Here is a 25742-nt window from a genome sequence, read left to right on the forward strand (position 1 = left end):
AGTAACTGCTTTTATCGCTACATTGTGCAGGCAATCGGCAGTATGTGCTGACTGCTCTTTACCTATCCAATACCTAGGGTTCAAAAATTATCCGATATTTTGATATATATCGGATATTTTGATATGTATCTGATATTTTCAATCAGCACAAACTAATGTCTTCAAAATGGTAAATGCATCCTCAAATCACTCTTTATTTTCTTACGATTATAATATGTTTACTTGAAACTAGAGTTTTTCTCATTATTTATATCTAATATTTCATTTTACATTTTTGTCAATTTTAATGAGCTGTTTTACTCATTTTTCTTCTGTTAGCTACTTTTACACAGTCATATGATTCAGAAATAAAAAGTATGCATTAGTCGGTGTGCAGTCATAAGACATTATCTATTTTTCTGAGCAACGTTTAATATATAACTTGGCCTTTTTTAATATGACTTAAAATTGTTACATTACTAATAATGAAAATGAATGTAAAATAAAAAAGTAATTTTGCTCCATTAATGATGTACTAATAAATCATAAAATATAGTGCATCACTTTTTACTTATTTTTAACAATAAAGGAACAATATTACTATGATTAACATAATTTTTAGATTCAAAATACCGTAGTTGAAAAAATAAATATCGAAAATATCGTGATATTTTCAAAATAAATATCGGATACATATCGTGATATATATCATGATATATATCGATGAACCCTGCCAAAGCCATAGTCTAAAAAATGCTGGAGTGGGCAGTATCTGCAGAAATGAGTAGTCGACATATTTGAAGCAAGACGCAAACACTGTTTTCGCGATTTTCCCTTTGCCGCTCAACTAAGCACAAGCGTTAAAACGAGTTAAATACGGTACCATTGAATAAAAAAAAGTTTCACGTATGTTTACTAATGTGCTTTTGTTCTTGCTAGTACACATTTTAAATACATTTTCTAACTTAATCGAAATTTTAATGTGATCCAAGTAGTATTTATTATGCTTACAACAGCAACAAAAGAAATCAAGACATTGATTAAGAACATGATTACGCCATAATCTGAAATATATACTATGATAACAATCCCTCAAGGATCTGAAGTGTATTTTGGGATTAAGGTTATGATTTAGTGAAAATAAAAAAGAAAGGACAATAACGACCACTGATTACTCAAAATTATAACCGACAATAATCGATTACAGTGGAAGCGATGATGATTGCTCGTGTCGTCTGTGACAACAATAACTCATCTTTCCTCTTTTCCATTCGTTTGGTTCGTGAAATAAAAGAGGAACATTGAAAATGCGAAGAATGTCAAAATGAAATTTATGAAATGTGCAACAATACTCGTGAATATAAATTTTTAGACACAATACAGTACTGAGAATGTAATAAAATAAAACCTCGTTTTATGACTTCAGATAAAAACGCTACTATCCGAGTTAATTGCATTAAATAACCCTGCATGATGTGAAGACAACTTTTCATAACAATGTACCATTAAAATTAGGTCATAAATGGAGAATATTTACGAAACATGGAGAGAAATAAATTGGTAGCATTCTGATTGTTATCAGAAAAAAATATGACTATTGTTGATTACATATTTCTGGGGAAAAAAGGGGGGAGGGGCAGATGGTGAAAAAAATCTTGTCTTTGTGTAAAATGACGCGAGGAATTCAAATATGTATAAAATATATGAAAAAAGGTAATAACTTATTTTGTGTAAAACATTCTTCTTTCCCGCAGTTTATTGTGACGTAGAGTTGAAGTTTGAAAGAAATGCGTAACACTAAAGAAAGTCTCAAAAGCAGAGCGATTCTACACTTCTTTCTCTATTTGGTATCAGGAACACCCCTCCTAAATGTCCAGAATTGGCAAGCATTTGTTCCTTTGGACTAGGGAAGGCAAAGCAAAGATCATCAGCCATCTTTAAGCTGTACATCACTCCTACGTGAAAATTCTGGTGAATATTGAAATACAGCACCAGTGTTATCAAAAGTATTCATTAAGTTTTTGAAGAGACCTAACTTAATATGAACTACCGGTGGAGTAATTTGAACTCTTTTTTTTTTTCATTCTTCTTGCCATTGTTGTTCCATTCGCGCAGGAAACGACAAAATTGTCCAAGCAGTAAATCCTTTATTTTATTTCATTTTAGGATAGAATTTATTTTAGGTCAGAAACAATTGACTGAATTTCTTTCATGAGCTGATCTTGAACCTATATACGCATGCGTAATTTTTTCCCCTGTCTGTCGGTAGCGTCAGTTGCTGGCAAACAGAGTTTGACTCAGTTAGTGTGTAGCTGGTAACTCTCATCAGATTTTTTTTAATTTCAAGAAAACTGACGCAATGATTGAAGCAGTGCTACTGCATCGAATTTGATCAGTAATTGGGCGACAGCCAAATGGAGACCCTTCAAAAAATGCTGACGGCTTTGGGTGGTGATTTCTTAGTACATTTCACGCAATTGATTTCAACGTTTTTGGTTTAAAAAAAAACAGCCTTCTGTTGTTCCATAGGCTTATTATATCTGCCAAACTATCATCCTCCCTCTTCTCCTTTTTCATCACAGCTACTTCCATTAGAACCTCCTCCCACCTTCAACTCCTCAGAAATATGGATAGATCTTTTAAATTGTTTATCTTGTTTGGCAGGAAGCTTTTCAAAGTGAAGTGGTTGCTTCGTGAACAAAAAGCTTCCCGCCAAACAAGATAAACATTTTAAAAGATCTATCCATATTTCTGAGGAGTTGAAGGTGAGAGGAGGTTCTAATGGAAGTAGCTGTGATGAAAAAGGAAAAGAGGGAGGATGATAGTTTGGCAGATACTTGGCGGGCAAACTAGATATCATAACTTTTTATGGCTGAGGGTTTTTGGGTTTAGGATGCAGGTTTTCTTTTTTGTGCGGAAAAGTTAAAGGTTTTCTTGGCGGGGAATTTTTTACAACAGGGTTGTTTTTGATGAGATAAAATTTACGGAAGCATTTCTTTATATATATATATATATATATATATATATATATATATGATGTCATCTATAATCATTTAAAAAATTTTAATGTGACACTGAAGATCGAGTGTTTGCAAAAGAAAAATGATCTATTATAGCAATTCCAATGCCTACGTAATTATTAACAAAATACTTATTAACAAAATTCCTTAAAGTTGGAGGTGGATAGTACATTTTCAAAAATATATTCTTTTTCAGCACTCTGAAGTGTATTTAAGAAAGAAGTGACGTACCTTAAAGAACAGGGGATTGGTTTATCCGTGTTTCCCGACAGGGATCTAAAAACGTTCGATCGATAAGAACATCAATGAATTCGGAAAAAAAAAAAAAAAAAAACTTTGAATATAGTTATCTCATTTGTTCGCGTAAAAAACTTGACTGAAAAAAGAAACTAAAAGCAGAGGTCGAAAGGTCCCATCCTTCGATACAGGACTTCAGTCGTCTTACTTTTATCATTTTATCAAATGGCAATATTTATAATTTCCTTATTTTGACGTCAAGCGGATACGTTACATGGCACATGTTCCGAAAGAATCCCGTTCGAAAGAAAATGAAACTGTGGTCTACAAAATTAAAACTAATTGTTTGCATATTGACTCCCATCATTTTTTCTCCTCTAGCAGCTTCTCCGTACAAAGTAAGTTTATTTGATGAATTAATATCGATAGCTCTTCACATGAATCGTGAACAATACTCAATATGTCAATTAGTCCTGCCAAATTCATGTTATTTATTTATTTAATCTTAACTTATTGAAAATCTAAAACCTTTGTTATTCTGAGTATAAATTCATGGAGAGAACAAAGAGGAAAAGCGAAAGTTTTCATAAGACAATAGATTCAATCAAAGACAGTATTGAATAAAATTGTTGCCACAAACTGCTTCTGCTTGCATAAAAGCTCCGAATGTGAATTTTCTGTAAAATAATGCTATATTCACAAGATCATAATATAAAAAAAAGTAGCTGTTGACGACGGAAAATCTCATTTAATTAAAATTAAATAACGTGAAATTCTTAAAGATATGTTTTAAAATTTCTATTCATAGTTGTATATTAGAGCTTGCTTCAAAATGAGCTTAAATTCACGTAGTGGCTCCCAAAAGTGTTCGTACACCTTAAAACTTTGTACTGTAGTAAAACCAAAATAACGCGAAACTGAATTGGAATATGAAGTCTAAATTTTTTATCAATCCTATGCCATTCTAAATAAAACTCAGTAGTTTGTTTTTAAAACATTGCCTGACTTTATTTTTGAAATTTGTCAAAAAACGAAGAGACAGAGAAAAAATACGTCACAAAAATCGTCGTACACTGAAATACTTTTGTATTAATTCATAGTTAAAACTATCACATGTCGGTTTTTTATTATTTTTGCATTGTGTTGACACTGTAAAGTCATTTGCCTTTAATTTTTTGTTTATTTATTCCTTAGTATTGTGCTTATTACTTTAAAGTGGCTGGTATTCGTAAAAAACCACAAACACCATTCGAAATTCGATTTTTTCCCCAGGTAGCGGTAAATTGGTTTGAAATGTATCTAAATTAGTTAATTTATAGCATTCTATAGTGAAGTGCTTGATAAAATGCTTTAAACAGAAGAATTGGATCGAAAACAAGGTAAGAAAAGGTCAACCGGCAAAGTTGACAAAGCGTGATCCGAGATTTACAGTTAAAAAAATTATGAAAAATACACATTTGAGTGCTGTTACATTTTCTGCAGAATTTAATGAAACATTTTACGTTTAATTTTCACCTAAAATTGTTCTTCAAGTTCTCTGATTAGCTGGATTAAATGGGACCTCCTCCCGCAGAAATTTTCTTGTTCGTGCGAAAAACAGATAGCTTACGCTTTTCGTCGCAAATTCAATGATAAATTAGCTCAAAACGTTTTGGAATAACGCCCTTACTTACACACGAAAATAAATTCAATATTTTTAGCTAAATTGTTGTATAATTGTAAATAGAAGAAAAAATGAGGAGTTTAATCTTAAGAACTTAGTTGGATCAGTTAATCAAGACTGTGAAGGTGTTTTTGTCTCGAGGGTGCATATCAGCATCAAGACTAGGTAGTTTGGAATTTTTTGATAAAATAATAATCACGCTGTTCATTTAAATATTTAAAAAAAAAAACAATTTTAAACAATTAACTTAAAATTTGGTTATCGGAGGCAACTTTTTTTTTCTTTTTTTTTTTTTTTATCAAAGTAACGGTAAGAAGCACACGGTTTTCAACGTTTGGGTCTGGGACCCTAGAAATTGTCCTTAAGCTTAGAAATATGTCTTCAATCGCCAGATTTAAACTTAATGTAACATATTTAGACATATCTGGAGGCTAGATTACGAAAATACGGCTTTAAAATGAAAATAGATCTGGAAACAGTAAGACTCGAAGTGTGGTTGAACACTAACTCAAAAATTGCACGAAAAAAAAAACATTGAAATCTATTTGCAGACGTTCAAATGTTGTTGAGGATGTTGAATGATATTCTACTAAATAATAACTTCGCAAAAAGGAAGATTATTCATTAATAAAGAGCCTTTTTTCAAAGTGTACGAAGACTTTTGTGGGATAAAATTTCCGGCACTTTTTGGTTTTTGATTTTTAAAAAAATAAGTTTTATTACGGTATTAAAATTTTTCATGTAGTTTTGTTAGAAATAGATCATAGATCTCATAATTAAATACCTATTCCGAAATATTAATTTTAAACAATGGATAGGGGTCTATTTCATTAAAAGTCGTAGGTGTAGGAACACTTTTTGGGAGCCACTGTATACAGAATTTTTTTTAATTGATGAGACCTTCCGTTACTGCATTACATTTTTGCTGTGCATGTTCTTTTAAGTTCGTTATAAGAAGAGTAAGTATTTTGCTGCACATTTTTAAAACGCTAATAGAACGTTTTTTGTAATCAGAACTTATTTCAATGTCGTTTAGTTATTATGTAAATGCTTGTAAAATGTTTTTCTTAAAAAGATTATAAATTCAGTATTCATGCCCATAACAACAAAAATACATTTAACATAAGTAAAATATGCATTAATACATATACTTAAAAATATTACTATTGGTAGATGTAGTGTACAGTGCTCTTTTCCGAGTAGAGTTTGAACAAGTATTCTTAATAATATTCACGTTAACTTTCTTGAGATTAAACAATTTCTTTTTGTCACTAAAAATTTCTATTATCGAACAAATACGTTAAAAAATATAAAAGAGAGAGGGAGAGAAGAAGAAGAAGAAGAAAGAATATCAGAAAAATTTAATTGGGATTAAAAAAGTTTAGAGTTATGTTTAAAAAATGGAAACAATGAAAGTCTCATAAGATCGAGACATAAATTTTAGTAAAATCATTTTTTAATATTAATGTTTTACTCCTTGAAATTGTAATAATCCTCGCAATTGTTTCTGCTATGGTATTATATTTATCGAAACACAAACTATTCATTCCAGATTCGTTTCAAGAAATTTGAATCCTGAGTAAATTTTTGTTTAATTGGCCTATTTCCAGCCAAAAAATTTTATTGTAAAGAAGGTTTAAAACAGAAAGATTTCAAAAGACGATTTTCTTTTATTTGAAAATTTTAAGAGCATGTTTTAAGCAGCAATGAAATGTTCATTACAGCCTGTAAAAACCGGAGAAACTCAATTATTTTTATTTAAAACACTACTAATACTAAAACTAGGGATTTCAATACCGGACCAAAAACTCAATACCGGCATTCGGTATTTTTAAAACTTGGTGCCCTGAGTACCGGTATTAATACTGATATTTGGAATTTCTCAAAAAATGCTTTAAAACATATTGTTTCGTTGCCACATTTCATAATTTTGTACAAAAACTGTATTATTATGAAAACGTATTGTGAACAAATATAAAAGGAAGGAACAAATGTCACAATAAAAAATCAACACTAGTAAAAAACATAATGCATCTATTGAATTGTCTCTAAGCCTGGAACTTATTTTAGTGCTCAACTTTCCTACAGTTGAAACTATTCTTTCTGAATTCATGCAGGTCGGTGGTACTGTTAACAATGCGTGATACAACTACTCTAATTTAGTTGCCTAAAAGTATTTTATCTTCAAAAAATTCGGTTTGTTGCATGTCATTTTTGGATAAACCCTTTTATGTGTATGTGTGTGTTTCTTTCGTATTGTGTGTATTTCCATTATTTTTTGAATTTAAAGGTAGTTGAAATTTCTTTCCTGAGAGACGATACTTTTCCAACATTAACATCACTTTCTCTTGAACAGGAGGGGTTTGTGTTTACTTTTTATCAGCAGTTTGGTTTGAAATGTACGACAAACTTGACTAAATTTGATTTTGTTGATTTGTCTTATTCATTTTAGCTTTCTTTTCAAAATTCTTTGCAATTATAATTAGGTAAATATCTAAAAATATCTTTGAACTCGTGGAACATATTTATGCTTTTCCTCTATGCAAAGTTTCAAGGCAATATATAATTTCTAAATATTATCTTGCCAATTATGAACCCTAATAGCGAGATCGCACAACAAACCAATACTGGTGCCAACAAATTGCAGTTTGTAATCCTAACAAGAAACAGTTTTTGTCAAAATTTAGTACAGTTGAGACAAATATTTAAGAAAAAAAAATCATAAAGCATTCCTGCAATTGTTGGTTTGAATAAATATTTCATCGGACAAAGGGGTGGGGGGGGGGGGTCATTCAAATTTACACTCGAAATTAACTTTTCCAAAAGGGAAAATGATCGGTCATGAAAATGGAGAAAATAAATATATGGTGCACAAAATACTTTTGTTAAATAATATTCTGTATCAGTTCATGCTTTTGAAGCTAAATTTTTACATCAATAGATTGATTTCGGTTCTGTAATCATTGGAAATGTACATTTCCAATGATACAGAACCGAATGGACATTTAAAATATAAGTAGATATTCAATAAGTTAAATTGAAAGTTCTTGAATTAAAACTGTTTATTATTTTTAGCTAATACCGAAAATACCGGTATTTTCCACAGCAAATACCGGTAATACAAAATTGAAAAATTGCTCGAAATACCGGTATTCGGTATATCGGTATTGCAATCCTTAACTAAAACTTACTGTTTAGCACCAAAACATTGAAAAAAAAATTGACAATTTGATAATTTAAGGGAAAGGAAGTGCAAGTGGTAACATCTTCTTTGTTTTAGCAGGTGATGCATGTAGTTTCATCACTGTCTTCCTCACTTGAAAAATAATATAAACTCTCTTATGAGTTAGACTCAACTATTGCAAACCATTGTATGAACATTCGGGTAAACTTATGACAACGCTTAAGTATTTTTTGTGGAATTAAAAATTCTTTATTTTTGCTGATTAGTTCTAAGGTAAAGGACGGGGCACTTGGAACAGCTGGAAGCAGATGTAAACAGCTCCCATTTCCTCTCCTCTCTCTAATATTAATATTAGTGAAGAGTATTTGAAGTTTGAGAAACAATGTGATCAATTACCAGTTTGATCTTGTAAAATCAATGATAGCATAAGCTTGTTACGCTCTAGGTGAACTTACTGTGTTCAACTACTTTCTTTCGTGCAGGAATGAAAAATATCCCAGACACAAAAACATTTCGCAAAAGAAGGATCGTTACGATTTTGAGAATTCCCCAATATTTCTTTGATCAGAAGTAGTTTTAAGAACCTGTTCCGATCACCATATTACATGCATATCTAAGAAAAACCACGTAGACCAAATTAACCACAGGATTGCTGCATTTGATCTGTATGAACGCCTAATTTAAATGCGTGAAAATTCATTATTTATGACGATGTTGTGGTTAGATACCACTGTACATTTACTTTTTAATGAACTAGCTGAGTGTTTAACGTAGTTTGTTGCTTCTTCAAAACGTTATTTAGTTCGAAATAAAAATTGTAAATGAAAAATATCCTTTTTTTCCCCTCCATTAAGAGAATCGACCTCTATTAACTAATAAAAACTGTCACCATTTTATGCATCAAAAAACCTTGAAATGATAAGAAATTAGTTTTCATGTCTATCACATTCATCAGTAGAATATGATACTACTGTGAATGGAATTAGCATTAAAATTTTGCTCTCTACTGAAAGGTGTGTTCACAATATCTGCTTGCTTGACGTCTACGGTGCGAAGTGGGCTGATCGGTTATGCGTTCGACTTATAACAGTAGAAACGCAGGCCCTATGCCTGCCAATCGAAGGAACTCTGTTCATGCTAATGGTGACTGGTACTTATTAACTGTGTTGTAATTACAAAGTCCTTCAAATTTCCAATCCAAATCAATACCACTGGGGGTGCTGGATCAGGGGTTGGTTTGCTCCTGGACTGGATCAGAGAAACGAGCTATCTTCAGGGCCCCATCCATTCGGTTTAACCACGTGTGAAGCTGAGTGGACATTGGAGTGTAGTGTTCTTAAGAACAGTTTTTTTTTTTCCAACCAGTGTGGTTTCTTCCTTTTTGTGAAATATAATCCTAAAACTTTGCATACAAGCTTCTTTTCAACGGAAATACACATTAGTAATGAAGTTCCTATCAAATAATTTAAAAAACAAATTTTTATTATTTGTATGCGGAAAGAGAAACCTGATAGTTCACCTGCCCTCAATTCAGTAGATTTTGATGGTGAAATTTGTTTTTGTTCTTATTTCATTTTGACTTAAGGGATAATCCGCTATTTTTAATGAAAGTAACATCCCGTCCCCCGCTTTTAAATTTTTAATGTGATAAATGTTTTTTAGTGTAGGTAATACTAAGCATTTTCGAAGCACGTTTCGAATTCACTGATATGCATCCATAAAAATGCTAAATGTTGGAAAATGCCAACTAAAAAGGTGCACATCAAACATTTACACATAAAACACATAACACATAAAAGGGGGAGTACATGAGGGAGTGAGAAGCAAAGGGATGTAAGTGGCAAAATTAAAAATTTGGAGATAACCAGTACACATTGTAGGTGAACTCTGTCTTGTGGCAATAGATGGTACTAGTAGCCCTGGTAGTTGCTGCTATACAGCATGATTTAGAAAAAAATAAATGAAAGTCTACCTGGGATATTATCTTTAAACGCGTTTTACTCAAAACTTGAAAATATCCACTTACATCCCTTTGCTTCTCACTGCCTCATACGTACTATATCGTCCTCTCAGAACGCCAGTAGGCTATCTTACTATTATTTCTGGACTGAGATATCCTACCGTCGCTCTGAGGCGACGATATGTTTGTTCATGTTCACATCATATTTCTTAAATATCTTTTAGGTTTAAAAATTTTGGGTGCTAACATCACTTTGAATATTGACAGGTATTTTCTCGTTGAAAATTTATCCTTAAAAAAAAATTGTTAAATTTTAGTTTGTAGTTCTGTAGGACAAGATTATTTAAAAAACATTAAATATTTAATGCGACAAATTTTTTTCCAGTGACAGTAAATAATAACAATAAATAGATTTTTTTCAGTATCCTTAAAAAAAGCATTGATACATAATTTTTATATTAATGAATACATGGTTCCCGCTGAAGTCTTTTGACACCCCCAGAGCTTTATTTGCATAGTGAGCTCACAAGAGCTGAACTCTTGCACTTCTTTCATATTTTACGCAAATTTTATCATTTTAGGTGAAGTTCAGCCTATGTATGTGTAAAAATAGGTTGTGGGGATTATAGGGCTGCTGCACTTCTTTTGGTAGAAGTTAATCCCTTTTCACCCCAATAAGCTTTGAACGGCTAGAAATATAGTAATTAGAGCATCGTCTTGCCATGCGCCGCACAATGAAGCCGCAGCACCATATGGATGAAAAAATCGAAGTTAGATCCCTTATATCACAAACGAACGAGATATGAGGGAAAAAAATCAATTTCAAAGTTGCTCAGCAACATCAAATTAAGAAAGTAAAGACATTTTCTGCGTAGTACAGTAGACCCTCGTTTTACGCGGATTATTTTACGCGGTTTCGATTATACGCGGTTTCAGGTTTGACACTTTTATTTTATTCTACGCGGATGCGGCAACGTAAACAGGTAAAATTTTCCCTTCTTTCAAAATCCAAACCCCTAAAGATTGCAGATTACGAGTAAGCATTGCATTTTGATGTGCTAATAATCGAGCTTGGGCCACTGGAGACATTTTATGCGATTGGTTCCAGAGCTCTTTCCAGAAGTAAAAGTATTAAAATCACTCAGTTTAGAACTCACTGGAAGAAGAGTTTTAGGAGTGACAAAGGAGACCAAAACCAACGAAAATACTGACATCGGTGACACACAACCAAAAACGTTCACATTGAAAATTTTGAGCCATTCCTAGACAACATAAATGATTTTTCTGACTTGTTAGTGAAGAAAGATTCTATCATGGAAATGACGCAAGTGGTTATGGATGCGTTAATGCTCTGCAAAGAATTACAGAGAAAAATTCTTAATGACTGCCAAAAGACTATCATTGCCAGCTCCTCTTTATAAACAGAACACGAAATTAATTTATGTTTTCTTTATGCATGTTATGCATAAAAATAGTTATAAGTACACATTAAACTTATTATACAATTCGTCATCACTAGAATAAAGGTTTTTTTTTATCTACGGAACCAAACACCTATTTCAACACTACTATTAGGTCTCAATTTACGCGGCATTTCCGTGGAACGTAACCCCCGCGCTAAAACGAGAGTCTACTGTAATGTCAAAAATAGTAGCCTTAAAATGCATTTTTCGATCACGTTGAATAAAACTGTCCTTATCGGAAATGAGCCTCATCTGGCCTCTTATAGTTTACATACACTCGTTCTGTGATATATTCATGTCGAAAAAGTTCTAAGAGTTCAGGTTTGGTGAACGTGGAGGGTGTGGAGGTCATTCTACGTTACCAGCATATCCGACAGTTTGTAACTGGAATGCCTTTTACGCCTAATATTTTTAACATTTCCGTACGGAAGATTTCTTTTCTTTCTTAATTTGATGATTCTGCACAATTTTGTAGTTGATTTTTCTTCCTGTATCTCGTACTGTTTCTGAGAAAAGAACGTTAAATCCAAGTTTTGAAACCAGATGGCACTGTAAGTGTCTTCCTTGTGTAACGCATGGCAGTTTTATTCCCCCTAGCTCCCACTTTTATCACCACAGCTCTTGCGGTTTAAAAATTATTCGGGTAAAAACGGACTTTAGTTGGGCGTCCTGTGTATTGCTATGAAATAATAACATAATAAGAACATAAGATATTAATTTGAAAAGTTTTAATTAAGAATGAGATGTAAAAATACCTAAAAAGTTCTTTTACGAAAAAAAGTTTAAAAAAAAAATAATAATTAGAAATGTGTATAAATATGTAACTAATATCACGTAGTTTACATCATTGCTTTTGCAATTTTTTTAGTTATGACAAGAGAAATAATTAAGTATTACTATATATTTTTGCAGTAATCTCAACATGTAATAAATTGCTATCTTATTATCATGAATTAGAAATTTTAATTGAAAATGGATGTTAGTAATATTTACATGCTTCATACTCATGTTTTCATTAAACTAGTTCCTACATCTATTTTGGAACATTTTATTGTTTAAAAAATCATTAAAATGGCAAGGAAGTTTAAGAAAATATTAATCGTGATTTTTAATGCTTGCTGAAAAGGCATTTTTTTTTTAAATTTTGTAACAAGTTTCAACTGTCAAAAGATTACTGCCAAAAGAGTTTGACTTTCACAATTAGAGATTATGTTCTAAATCCAACCTCAAAGAAAGAACAGCAAATTGCTTTTTAAATGAATTGAAGAACACTGGAAAATCCTACCATACTAAGCTGGCCTCGAAGCCATGGATAAGACAGCACAATGTGCAATATACCGACAACCCCGTTATGCCATTTAGAGACTTCTGTTTCATCCTTGTTATGGACTCATTAGCCTGGAATAGGGAATAACCGAGCTGGAGGAAGATGGTCTATTATTAAAGCTGAAAATACCAAGAAATTGGCAACACTAACCAGGAAACCCGCACGAATGGTATAGTAATGAAGAAAGTTTAAATAGGAAGCAATCGAAAGAGCATCTTGACACATATTTTTGACCCGAAAATTATTTGCCCTCCTTCGCTCTTTACTGAGATGTTAGGTCCTAAAGTTCAGCCGAAATTTCGAGGAAAAAGCCAAATGTAAAGATATGGCGAGAAACTGAACACACATTTCATTGTCTGAAACCTGCAAATCGAGTGAAAGACGCTCTCTTAATTCTCACTGAAAACTCGCTAAATTTGGCGACTTTTCTTAGCATTTCGGTAGCCTTTTTAAGACCTCATATTTTGATAACGGGGACACGAGGGCAAAATATTCTTGTTTCCAGAAGCATCTTTTACAACGCTGTTTCGGTTGCTACGTGTTTAATTTTTTTTTCATTGTTACACTATCGTGTGTTTTCCTGGAAAATAAATAAAGCACACCTGCGAGTGTAAGCAGGATTAAAGGATATAGTACTATGGAACTTGACACTCGTTAGATCTGAACTCTTTTATTGGGGACACTGAGTATCCCGAACGTCGTTTCTGCAGAACTTTTCTTTTTTTACATTTATTTATTCACTGGTTTTGTTGGATTTACTGTTTACTACAATATAATTAAGGTATAGGTATCCATATTAATGCCTTTAATGATGCATAAAGTCGACAGTAAACTTGCAGGTTTCATTTTGTGAAAATTAACCCAATGACTAATCAGTATTTTTATGCAGGAATCAAAATGTGCCTACATAATTTTGTGGATGGCAGTCTACTGGGTGCTGGAGCCCGTTCATCTGACGGTCACGGCGTTAATGCCTGTTCCTTTGATGCCATTGTTCGGCATTTTAGATGCAACAGAGGTTACTGCTAACTACATGAAGGTATGTTTAAACTACTTCTGAGTTGTGTGTGCAACATCGATATCAAAAATTAAAGCATCGATAGCATCAATATACATTGATTCAAAGATCTCCATGTTGTAAGGGGGAAGAGGATTCACTATTGCTGCTGGGTGATGGAGTGGATGGGTAATCCTGAACACTAAACATAAATTAACTTTTTACAATGATGTCTCACTTTTTATGGAGTTTCCTTTCTGCTTCTTAAAAATGTTGTTTTGTCACTCAATTTGGTTTCGTGACCAGGAAGACAATCACGAAAAAAAATAAATATTAACAACACTTTCATTGGAAAGTCCATTCTAGCAAAATTGAGTTACTTCAGTCATAATAATTATCAGAATGGAATAACATAACAAATTGAATGTTTGAGCATTGAGGTACTGTTCAATGTTCAATTAGTTAAATTGGATGAGCATACTTCAGCGTTTCACAATGCATATTCACAAGATATTTAATGGCAGGAACCCCAACAGTAGAATTTTTTCAGCAGTCAGCGACGAAGATTAAATTCTTCCAAAAATAGTCAGCAAGTCAATCATCATTAATTTAACAGTAAAACGAAAATCACCAAAAAATGCTTAAAAATAAATTGCTAAACTTAAAAACTGTAAACACGTGTTTCTTCAGGATTATATAAGAGAGAAAAAAGAGGCATTACATAAGAAAAAGATAGAGGACAAAACTATTAGTTATTATAAGAAAACGAAAAGACGTGTTCGCAAGATGAAGAAAATGATAATTCTTCATGCGTAACATAAGCGGACTTACTAGTGTTAGTAAAATAGATTTGGTTTTACCTTGTTACAGTCCATCATTTTACGATATTTCATGGGGAGGGGGTCTCAAAGGATATATACTCAATGCAAGGTATGTTGAAAAACAACAGATACAACACCCACATACTATATGGCAGTAGGGGCTGTCAATTGCCACCTCTTGCCCCCCCCCCCCAAATGACGGACGTGATCTTGATAAAAGTTTTGCGAAGAATCCATAAATATTAAATTATTTTTACAGCGGCAAAACTCCCACAGCCGAAAACTTCCTCACAATGACATTAACGGATGCCAACTAACCTCAAGTGGGGCCAGAATTTATTAATATTTTTGTGCTGCAAATATTTCTAAGAATCTTTCATGTAGAAGTTTCATAATTCGTGCAATAAAATGTTAGTGAAATTATATCAAGCCTAATATAATAAAGCTTTATTTATACATAAAACTAGGGTGTAATAGCTGTTTCTGTGCTAAGACTACCAGCATGATATTTAAAAATTTCATTGCAGGGATATGGTACACCTTGAGAGAGGTAAAAGTGGGGATCTCAGCTGGGGACATAAGGTTAACTTACATTCAAAGTAGTTTAACAAGAAGGTTTTTAAAAAACTTTTTAACATGCATAATCTATGGTTGTTTTCAATTTTGTTCCTGCAAGTCTATTACCTCGGGAAATATTTATATTTATTTCCAAGACTTTGTGAGACATTCTTCTTTTCCTGACCAATCAGTTCCGTGTATATTTTAATCTATTATTGGACTTTTCACTGTTTTTTATTTTTAACTAGACACCAGGCACCAGGTAGTAAACCTTGGGACAAAGTAAATGTTCACTAAATGTGTATATATATATATATATATATATATATATATATATATATATAAATATATATATATATATATATATATATATATATATATATATATATATATATATATATATATATATATATATATATATATATATATATATATATATATATATATATATATATATATATATATATATATATATATTGTATAATAAATAAAGGATTTGAATCTATTCGACGTTGGCCGAGGTTAAAAGAAAACCACGTAAAATTTTGATAACAATTGATCAGCAACAAAATTTAGGTGGGGGGGGGGAGAGTTTGAAAGAAAGAATGCTTTCTAAGATGAGTCGTTTTATCATTCAGTTCAGCGTCTCAGTTGTACGCGTTTTCTTACAAATTTACGCAACAATTCTTTCTTTTTTGTATCGTACAAGTACCTATATAGTAGTAATTTGAACTCTTTCCCGATTAGGAGGTACTTATGATGTTTCTTGGAGGATTAGCAGTTGCTGTGGCTGTGGAGCATTGCAAGTTGCACGAAAGGATAGCCCTAAAAGTATTGATGCTGCTTGGATCGGACACTAAATGGTTTGCTGTTGACAAAACTAATAAACTACTTAAAATATATATAATTTTTAGCTATTAGGTTCACAATAGATATTCAGAAGTAAGTTAATTTGCAGGGAGGGACGTATTTTAGATTCCTAACTACGAGTTTCATTAAAAACAAGTAGAATAATACTTTTGATGCTTGATTTGATTCCCGCATGAAGATACACTTTTTAACCAGATCATCGCAAATGCATTTGCAACCAAAAGCATATCAAGAGGCTTTTTTCAAACGATGTCGTACTTTTTTTTCAATATATTTGATCCCCTCTCCTCCTGTGTTACAAAGTCACCCCCTCCTTCCTGCCCTTACCACATGTCACGTTTTTCCACATGCAAATTGTTATTAAAAACAACATGTGATATTACACTTTTTATTACACATTCTCGCTTCCCTGTCACAATTTCACGAACCACCTCCCCCCTCAAACAAGCCTGTCATTTCGATTTTTTCCGGGAAGGGGGAGGGGGGCAAAGGGTGTATACTCAATGCAAATTTTATCGGAAAACATTAAAAACCACGCTCACTTTTAGTAAAAACATTAATTTTTCAAAGCCAGGTGGGGAAGGGGGCAACGTGTCCCCTAAATGACTGGCCAGCCCTCAAAGCGGAACAACATTTGTACACAACCAACCCCCTAATATTTCTTAATGCAGGACTTAACCTGACAGCGTTATGAAGACTACGCAGATCCTAATCACAGCATTACGACAATGCCAGGTTAGGTTTGCCCCAACTATAGAAGCTCTCTTCAACGTAAAAGGAATGATCTATAAATTCAAACATCACGTAGAAAATTGAGAAACTACCTTAAAATTACAAGCAAATACAAAGGAGGCATCCAGAACCTGCAGTTTCACTTTTTCGGGATCATCAATCTGGAATAGCCGTTAAAAAAGCGTAATAAATTCGTTATACATTAAAATTTGATTACCACGAAAAAAACTTAAATTAAGCACATTGTGACAATCGTCGGACGATAGCCTGGATTCTATTAGGAGAGAAAGATCCTCTGTCAACTCTTAGAAATCCGTTATGCACATTTGGGCAAACATGACAGCCTCAACTGCTGGAGCGGAAATGAGATTTTCAAAGAGATTAATCACGCAATTTACGGTCCTAAATTCATGTGACCACAGACTATGCATTGTGAAGGAAGTAATGATGCTTCTCGGTTTCTTTTGGACGCTGAACTTGATCGAATTACTGAATTATACACGTTTGTTTTCTTATACACAAAGCAGCACAGCTCTGAACTTAATCTAAATTATCCATAAACTTGAAAACCAGAATCAGATATATAAAATTCTGATAAACTGATCGAATTGTAAATCGTGGTAGAAGGCACAAAAAATAATTGTCGTTTAATCCGAAGATTTGATTTTTTTTTTTTTTTTTTTTTTTGTATTTACTCTAATAATTTGCCCCATAGTTGATTATCGTTTTTTTTTAAAAGACGAATCAACACTTCTATAAGATTGTTTCTTAAATTAATTTATTTGTTAATTGACTATTGGTTTTAAGCAATTGCATTGACAAATTTATGAAAAGCAATGTTTCTAAATTTGAAGAGGATACATGCTAGGTGTATTTAATATTTTGTTTGTCTTCAGCGGAATTAAGTCACAAGTTTGTTCATATTGTCACATATTCTGCTACATTTTAAAGTTGAATGACTTAAATGCTTTCAGAAATAAATAAAATTTACAGAATTATATTTCAGGCTTATGTTAGGTTTTATGATGACTACTATGTTTCTCTCAATGTGGATCAGTAACACCGCAACTACTGCCATGATGGTACCGATTGTCAACGCAGTGATGACTGAAATAAAAAGCTGCGTTAATCCAATTAATCCATCGCCATCTGAAGAAAGTAAGTATATTTTTCATAGTGACGATGAATTATGCATGTATAGTTTCATCCTACTTAGTAGATCCTGCTAATGTGGCTACCAAGTTTTACAGAACTAGTAGAAAGAAACAAGAATAAGATATCAAACTTAAACATTCCATATGGTGGACACTGTACGATATACATGAACTAAGATCCACCGAGTACAATTGCGGCACAAGGTACATGTTTGGCCGGAAAGCTGTGTGGTTTTTAGGTAAGCAGTCACGATGGGTAAGTGAGACTGGAGAAAATTTCCCTTCCCTTCATGATCTTGCCTAAACTGCAGAAGTGAAGACGGTCACTATGGGTAAGTGAGACTGGAGAAAATTTCCCTTCCCTTCATGATCTTGCCTAAACTGCAGAAGTGAAGACGGCTGATGGTGCCATCTCTTTATGGTTAATCCAGCTATGTAATTTCTGTCTTTTAAGAAAATCAACTCATCTTTTTCTCTTTTTTTTTTATACAATGACGTCAGAAAGTGGGTGAGTTGATACTATAATTACATACTTCCCAGAACTATTATCTTAAGTAATAAATTCTCAAATGAATTCTATCTTGTATTATAGTATTATTTTCGATTTAAATGAGCAACACGTATGTGGAAAACAGTAGTTATACCCCTGAAGTTTCGTTTTTGCGGATGTCACTGAGATATTTACATACTGCCACCTTTGACGATTTTTTCTTTTTCTTATAATTTATGTGTTAATATTTTTTTCTAATATAATATGAACATTGAAAAATCTCTTCGAGTACATTATTTTAACGTGGTATAGTAATGATACTACATCAGCCTACCATACGCGATGCTGATTCAAAAGTTCTCTCTGTGCAGCGGCGCAGTGTGAAATTGAAATTACTCGAAAGGTACTAATTACTATTTTGTACTTTCGAACCTGGAGTAATTTGTTGCAGCGTACAAAGAATATGCAACATTCAAGTATTTACAACACCCAGGCCTGACGAGAGGACGAGAGGCCATGTCAGCCTAATCGGAAAGTAGGAGTCCGCGCTTTTTTTTTTTTTTTTTGACGCAAAAAAAAAAAAAGAAAGAAAGGGAGAAAGAAAAGAGGGGGGCGACTCCGAATAAGAGAGAACGTAAAGATTAAGTAAAATTTACTCGTTTGTTATTTTCTGTTGTGGCACTTAAAATGGAGTTAATTGTTTTCTAGTTAGCAGTTTTGATTTCCTCCCCCTTTTTTTCTTCTTTCCCCTTTTTTTCTTTTTTTCCTCTTTTTCTTTTCTTTTCTTCTTTTTTTTCTCTTTTTGGGGGACGGGATAACTGACAAGGGGTCTGCCTTGACTCTCTGCGGCGCTGACAACACCTGTCCCCAAAAGTTTCCGAAGCAGAAAGTTTAAACTTGTTTTTTGTTGGATAAGAAAGTTATTAAACGCCAAGAGTGTCTCAAACTTCTTAGAGCAAGAGCAAGGAAGTATGTGGCGTTTATCAGTTTTATTCAAGTAGTCCTTCTTTAGAAATCAAAGAAAATTATGCTGAATGGTTGAGACTCTGGTTAAGCATTACAGCAAAATCATTTCTCTCAAAATACGTACTCGCGATGTCTTGAAAGTTTAAAACAGAACATGGGTGCTTATATATTTAAGGGAGCAAAGCAAGCAAACTCATCTGGACGTACAGTATAACCTCGATTTAACGATTATCAAGGAACAGGAAAAAGTTATCGTTAAATCAAGGAGGATAAACATTCAATGCAATCAAATTCAGACCACTGAAATGTATTCTTAAATTGAGGAAATCGTTAAATCGGATATCGTTAAATCAAAGTTATACTGTACTCAGTTTTTAACACAGCTGCCAGGGAGCTTATAATAAGCACATAATGAAGGAATGCATTTTGAAACTTATTTGCGAAAGTGATAAGACATGCTCTCAAAACTGCATTTCTATGTCGCTTTTCCATCAATTTGTAGAATGTAAATTGAAATACACTATTGACTTTGTTCTAACACCGATAAATGTTTTTGAAGAAAAATCAAGGTTTTTTTCTAAGTTTATATGAAAGAACAAATTTAAAACGTCTAGTCGCCCAGAAACTTGTGCTACATGGAGTATTTAACATAGCAGAACATTATTAACATTTAAAGATGCAACGGTAGAATCATATCAGAATGAAAAAAAAAAGTGCTGATCATTGAGTAAATTTAAATGTTGTACGTTCTGAAAATGTTTTCGTCACCTTTTTCAGTAATGCTTTGTGCCACTTTATTTTTTAATGGAATGAATACAGAGTCATTGCTCCTCTCTATGACGCTTTTTCAAAGGACTTCAGCATCAAGGTATTAAACATTGCTTTGTCGTGCAGCTGTGGTAGAAGTAAATAAGAATTTTTCAATGATCGACACAGTGGATTTTGGAAACTCGTAATTTCTAAAGCTAACGTTCATAGCAATTTAAGAAAGTCGCAAAAATGATTCAAATTTTTTTTCCAGGTAATTTGGAAAGAGTCCACTTTTTCAAAAAACAGTGATCGTCAGCCAGCAAAGACCATAATCAATCAATGTATGGTTTATTCAAAAAGAGTAATAAATATGAAACTTGATTTGTCTTGCCTATTGTCAAATGAGTGTAGAGATGAGAGTCTGGTAGATTGTAGATAAAAAATTCCATAAAAGTTCATTCTAATTATGCCATCCAGTAGACGGAAATATGTCAGTTAAATAAAAAAGAACTGAAGTTTACGCTAAAATGTATACAATACTGTATGCACAGTCAAATAATACCTGAAAGGTGAAATTGTATCGTGGATATCATCCCCTCCTAACGTACTTATTTCACTCTACTTGTTTGGGCAATGTTAGGGATTACTGAAATTAACTAATTTCCACGTTTTGAGAATTTTATGCAAGCTGTAGTATGATGTGATGAATTAGCGTAAAAATCTAATGATTAAAAAACTAGATTTTATGTTTTTTTTTTTTTTTTTTTTTTTTTGAGAAAGAGAGCTTTACACACAACTAAAACATTTTTCTAATTGTAACAATTCTCAGTAAAAATGTAATGTAGAATTACGTTACCTTTCCGCAGAGAGCATGAAACAGGCAAATATTTTGCACTCTACACTTTTGCTAAGCATTGCCTACTCCGCAAACTGTGGTGGAACTGGAACAATAACTGGGACTTCACCTAATATGATTTTAAAAGGTTTCATAGAAGAGTAAGTGATTTTTAATTTTCTCACTTTTTTTCTTTTATGTTCGTGGGATTTTTTTTTTTTTTTTAATGTTACTATTGTTACACACAGATATTTAGTTTCCTTTTCGGTGTCAACTAAGTCAAGAAGCTGCATATATTGTTTTCAATCGAAAGGTCAGTCCTCCACTAATTCCTTAAAATCAGAACCTTTAAAACGTTGTTATCATAGAATGTTAGTATCCCATAAAAAATGTTTGGAAAATAAATTGCTGAACGATAAAAATAAAAATATATCTGAATTGTTCTGGACAGTAAAAGTGATAATAATACTAGTTTCAGATTAAAGTGTCGTGTATAAAAGATTTATTTTTAAAATGTGTATGATATTTTTGTGTACAAAGGAAACGAAATAAACATTAGTAAAATTGTACAAAAAAAATCAGTACAAGTTTTTTAACATTTTACATAGTTTATTTTCACTAAGCAGCAATAGTGCTCGAAGATAAATAAATATTTATATTACTTTTTAGCGTTTTTGTAGATTACTTTCAGTTTCGGAAAATCAATTTCCAGTATTCAGTCACAAACTTTTTACAGAATTTTAGAAGTAATTTTGTGATTTCTCTAAGTTTTTTATAGTTAGTGTAGAATGTGAAGTGTTTTTCTGGACCTCGATAAACATCTTAAAACTATCGGAACCTCAACTAAAATTAGTTACCAACCCCTGGTCTAGGTTATCCGCGCAGCTGGAGAAGGGCATATTGAACATCTGTAGACTGCCTTGTGTGTATACTCTCTGTAATTTACTGAATTCAAAAACACTGCATATTACAGGAAATATAGCAATTTGAAATTGTGTCCATCTTTTTGAATCATCCTGTATATCGCCCATTCTAAATGAAACTTTTTTTTTTTTTTTAATAAAAAAGAAAGAAAGAATGAAAACAAGTTTTAGTTAATGAAACTTTTTGTCTCTCATCCCTTGAAGAAAAAACTTATTCTTAAGGTAGTGCATCTATGTTGCAGATTATTTCCCGAGAGCTCAGAGATTACATTCGCTTCTTGGATGTTGTACAATGTTCCAGGAATGGTTATATGCGTTACAATTGGTTGGATAATTCTTCAGTTGATTTACATTCCTTGCTGGTAAGATACGCTGCAAAATTCTCTTTGAATGGATACATAAATAGAGTAACATTTCAACATTGTTAAACTCCATTCAATTCTGTTTTGTTTTGTTAATATGCAAATAACTATTCATTAATAATCCATGTTCATAGTTATACCTAATCTTAATTAGCTTTTTTTAGTTTGAAAATGAAACAATCGAGAAGTTTTTAAAATAGTCAATAAACCTCTTGTTAATTAAGAAAACCATAAAATATAAAACTAAAACATTACTAATTATCCTCAAATAGAATCTTTTCTCTAAATACAACTAGTGCAGGAGCAAAAGCTATTTTTCATTCTTTAATAATGTATTTTAAATGTTCAATAACGACATGATAACTATTTTATTCCAATGCACTGTTTTACTAAACGGGTGAACCACGAAAATGTCAACCTGTAGGAGGAAATTTCAAACTCAATTTATATCAATGCGTTATATATCATTTTGGAGATAACATTCTTACTTTTCGAATTTGGTAAAACATTTTTCAAGATGGATGCCCTGCGTAGAATAATTACTGCTTTAAGATCTCCAAGAACAACATGTGCATTTTAGCTATAAAGCATTCAAGAAACGCGACCTGTAGTTTTTTAAGCATACATTTGATATAATTTGTTTTTTTTTTTTTTTTAGTTATTGCTTACATTTTGAGATTTCAGTTTATTTAATTTCTTGCATTGAAATTATATTTTTTTCTCATTGAGCCTAATTTGAATTCTGTGTTAAACGACGTGTTACATTGGTCACAAAACGTCGTATTTTCCCTTCCACACTTTTTATAGGACTATAAAAAGATATTTTTCGTTTTATTCTCTTCCCAAAAGCTACCTAAGATGCATTTAAAATGTTCAATTCATATTAAACTATTTAAACAATTAGTTATCAGCGAGACGAACGTAACATTTGATTGTGACGAACGTAATCGCTTGAAACAAACACTACATGTTTCGAACGTTTAGTTCAATGAGAAATAAATGAACTGTATATTTTGAAACAATTCAATTTTTTAAATGTCACTGCATAATATTTTGTAATTTTTACAACAATTAGCTCGATTTTTTAACACATAATTGTGGAATTTGCTTGGTTTGTATTGTATGGAAAAAACGACAGCTCAAAAAAAGAGTTAAAGCAGAGCAAAAATGGCAGGTGAACAAAGAGAAAATGACAGGAAAAAAGCAGCAGAGCGTATGCGAATATTACGGTGAAAAACACATGCACACACGTACACAAACAAAACGATTAAAAAAAATAATTAAAAAAAATCAAGAAGACCGAAAAATCTCAAAAATGAGAAGTCGGGAGATTAGAATCAATTACAGGGAAGCTAGTAAGCAAACTTTGTATAGAGTTGTAACCCAATGCAATTTCACCTTTCTCAACATGCCAAGTTAACAGAAAGATTCAAAAAGCATGCTGTTCCAAGTTGTCCCAGGAAACAATAGGCTCTTTTATGTTACCTTGCCAAATAATAATAATAATACTAATACTGGAATAACTGTGGTCGAAATGAAAGTCAAAAAGTTCCTGGAAGAAGCCTTCATGAAAAAACAATCTGGCAATTGCATTTTTTTTTTTCCATAAAGAAGATTACATTTCTTAATAGTTTTCTGGAAAAAGAAGTTCTGCTTGTGAGTGATTCAAAAAAAAAAGTGTGTTGTAAAGACCCACGATAGAAGTAAAACTTTTATATTTTCCTCTTTTTTGCATTCTAAACTGCAATTTCACCCGTACGTTTTCCCTCACGCCAAGCTCTTGATCTTTCTGCTTCTGACTTAGGCACATTCAAAACATGATTGTATATTTTAATATAGAAAATAGATTATAAACATTGAGAAAATTAAAAATATTTCGAAATCCGCTTTTTAATTGTTGTCAAAACAATAAAAAATAATAGTAAGAATAAAGTTAATTTTGGTAATAAAAGTTAACAAACTATATTCAAGGCTAAACCTTAGCAATGTGGATTGCGATCTTAAACTGATGACTTGATTTGAATCAAAGACATCTTTGAAAACTTGTACTATTTGGAATGTTTAAAGTGGCCAAACTCCTCAAATATATGCACACTTAAGCCTTAAAATTAAATTATTAATTTTATTAACAAAATTAAATTTAAACGCTATCATTTTTCAATTTTTCTGGCAACAATTAAAAAACAACTACGTCACTTCCGTCACACAAAAAGTTTGGGGATCAGAAATTCAAAGCTCTAGCATAAAAGTTTCACTTCAAAACAGAGAAAAAAAATTAATTTGCCCAATGCCAATAAAAATTAATCCATGGTGAAAATTTGTTGATAGAAGTGTTAATTTTATTGCAAAGTATTAGTGCTTACTTAGTAATTAATATTTAAACGCATAAAAAAATCAAACGAGTCCATTTCTAAAATGTGCCATTTTCAGAGTAAATGATTATTAGACGTTTAAAACTCATGTTATGTAACGAAACAGTCTCTAAATGTTACGTTCGTCACGATGAAATGACCCTAACAGTAAAAAAGAAAATAAAATTAATAAATAAACAGTTGTACCGCAAAAAGAATGCCTAAATTACAATTTGAATTATGTTATGTTGAGGGGAGAAATAAAGTATGAGGGGCTCGAAACTGAGGTGTGTCTGAGGCTGAGGTTACTTTTGTGCTAACAGACTAATGTAGAAATTTTCTCTTTTTGGAAAAAAAAAAAGTTGTCAAATATTTCAACCGCTTTTGCATATTTCTAAGAAAGACACGAAACCTAGCCAAAACGTGCTTTTTTAGAAAAATCCAAATATGATATTGATTCCTTTTTCTTTTTCCTTGTAATCAAGTAATTCAAGATTCTGGCAATTTACTTTGCTCGCTGATGCACCGCCACCGTTTCAAAACCTGTTGGGAAATGTTGAGCTTCATTTACGCAATAAAAAGCTCTAAATATGATTTTGATGTTCCTCAATGAATAATTATTGGACTCTCAGTTTGGACTAAATATGTAAGTGTTGTAACTCTTTCGCATTTTTAACAATAAATATATTTTCAAATCAAATGAGATAATTTTCTGCACTTGAATAAGTAACTCCAGTGCAGAAAAATACTCAATTACTATTAGCATTATACACATTATATGCGCAAAGTTAAGAGATTGCAAAATACTACTTCTTCAAAGACAAGAATTGACGATAGGAGGCAAGAATTTTATGCTTTTTACTGCATAGTTTATTTAGGAGATAGAAAGGCTGTTACTATTGCTGTCAAGTCTTGAAATCACTATGGTCGGAGAGTAGCCTTTTATTTTCTTTATTGCCGCCCATTATTTGCACCTTATAATAAGCACCTTTTGTTGTGATTATACACCATTGAGGATTCAAACACCTGGAAGACTGCGGCCACGACAAATTTAACGTACACTAATCACTTGTAGAGCACACGACAAACTGTGGTGAGGT

At 32.2% G+C, this 25742-nt stretch overlaps 1 protein-coding gene across 1 annotated transcript in view; it reads left to right on the forward strand.

Annotated features, from left to right (window-relative positions):
• The first annotated feature begins 3505 nt into the window (after positions 1–3505).
• LOC129216895 (solute carrier family 13 member 2-like) overlaps positions 3506–25742 on the forward strand; it is a 47832-nt gene continuing 25595 nt past the window's right edge. Inside the window, exons 1-6 of the mRNA XM_054851114.1 lie at positions 3506–3634; positions 13723–13872; positions 15957–16072; positions 17818–17969; positions 21038–21167; positions 22172–22291. Of these exons, the coding sequence (XP_054707089.1) occupies positions 3518–3634; positions 13723–13872; positions 15957–16072; positions 17818–17969; positions 21038–21167; positions 22172–22291 (785 nt within the window). The 5' untranslated portion in view covers positions 3506–3517. The remainder of the gene's footprint in view (positions 3635–13722; positions 13873–15956; positions 16073–17817; positions 17970–21037; positions 21168–22171; positions 22292–25742) is intronic.

The sequence above is a fragment of the Uloborus diversus genome, chromosome 1 (genome assembly GCF_026930045.1).
Source record: "Uloborus diversus isolate 005 chromosome 1, Udiv.v.3.1, whole genome shotgun sequence".
In the NCBI taxonomy this organism is placed as follows: domain Eukaryota; kingdom Metazoa; phylum Arthropoda; class Arachnida; order Araneae; family Uloboridae; genus Uloborus; species Uloborus diversus.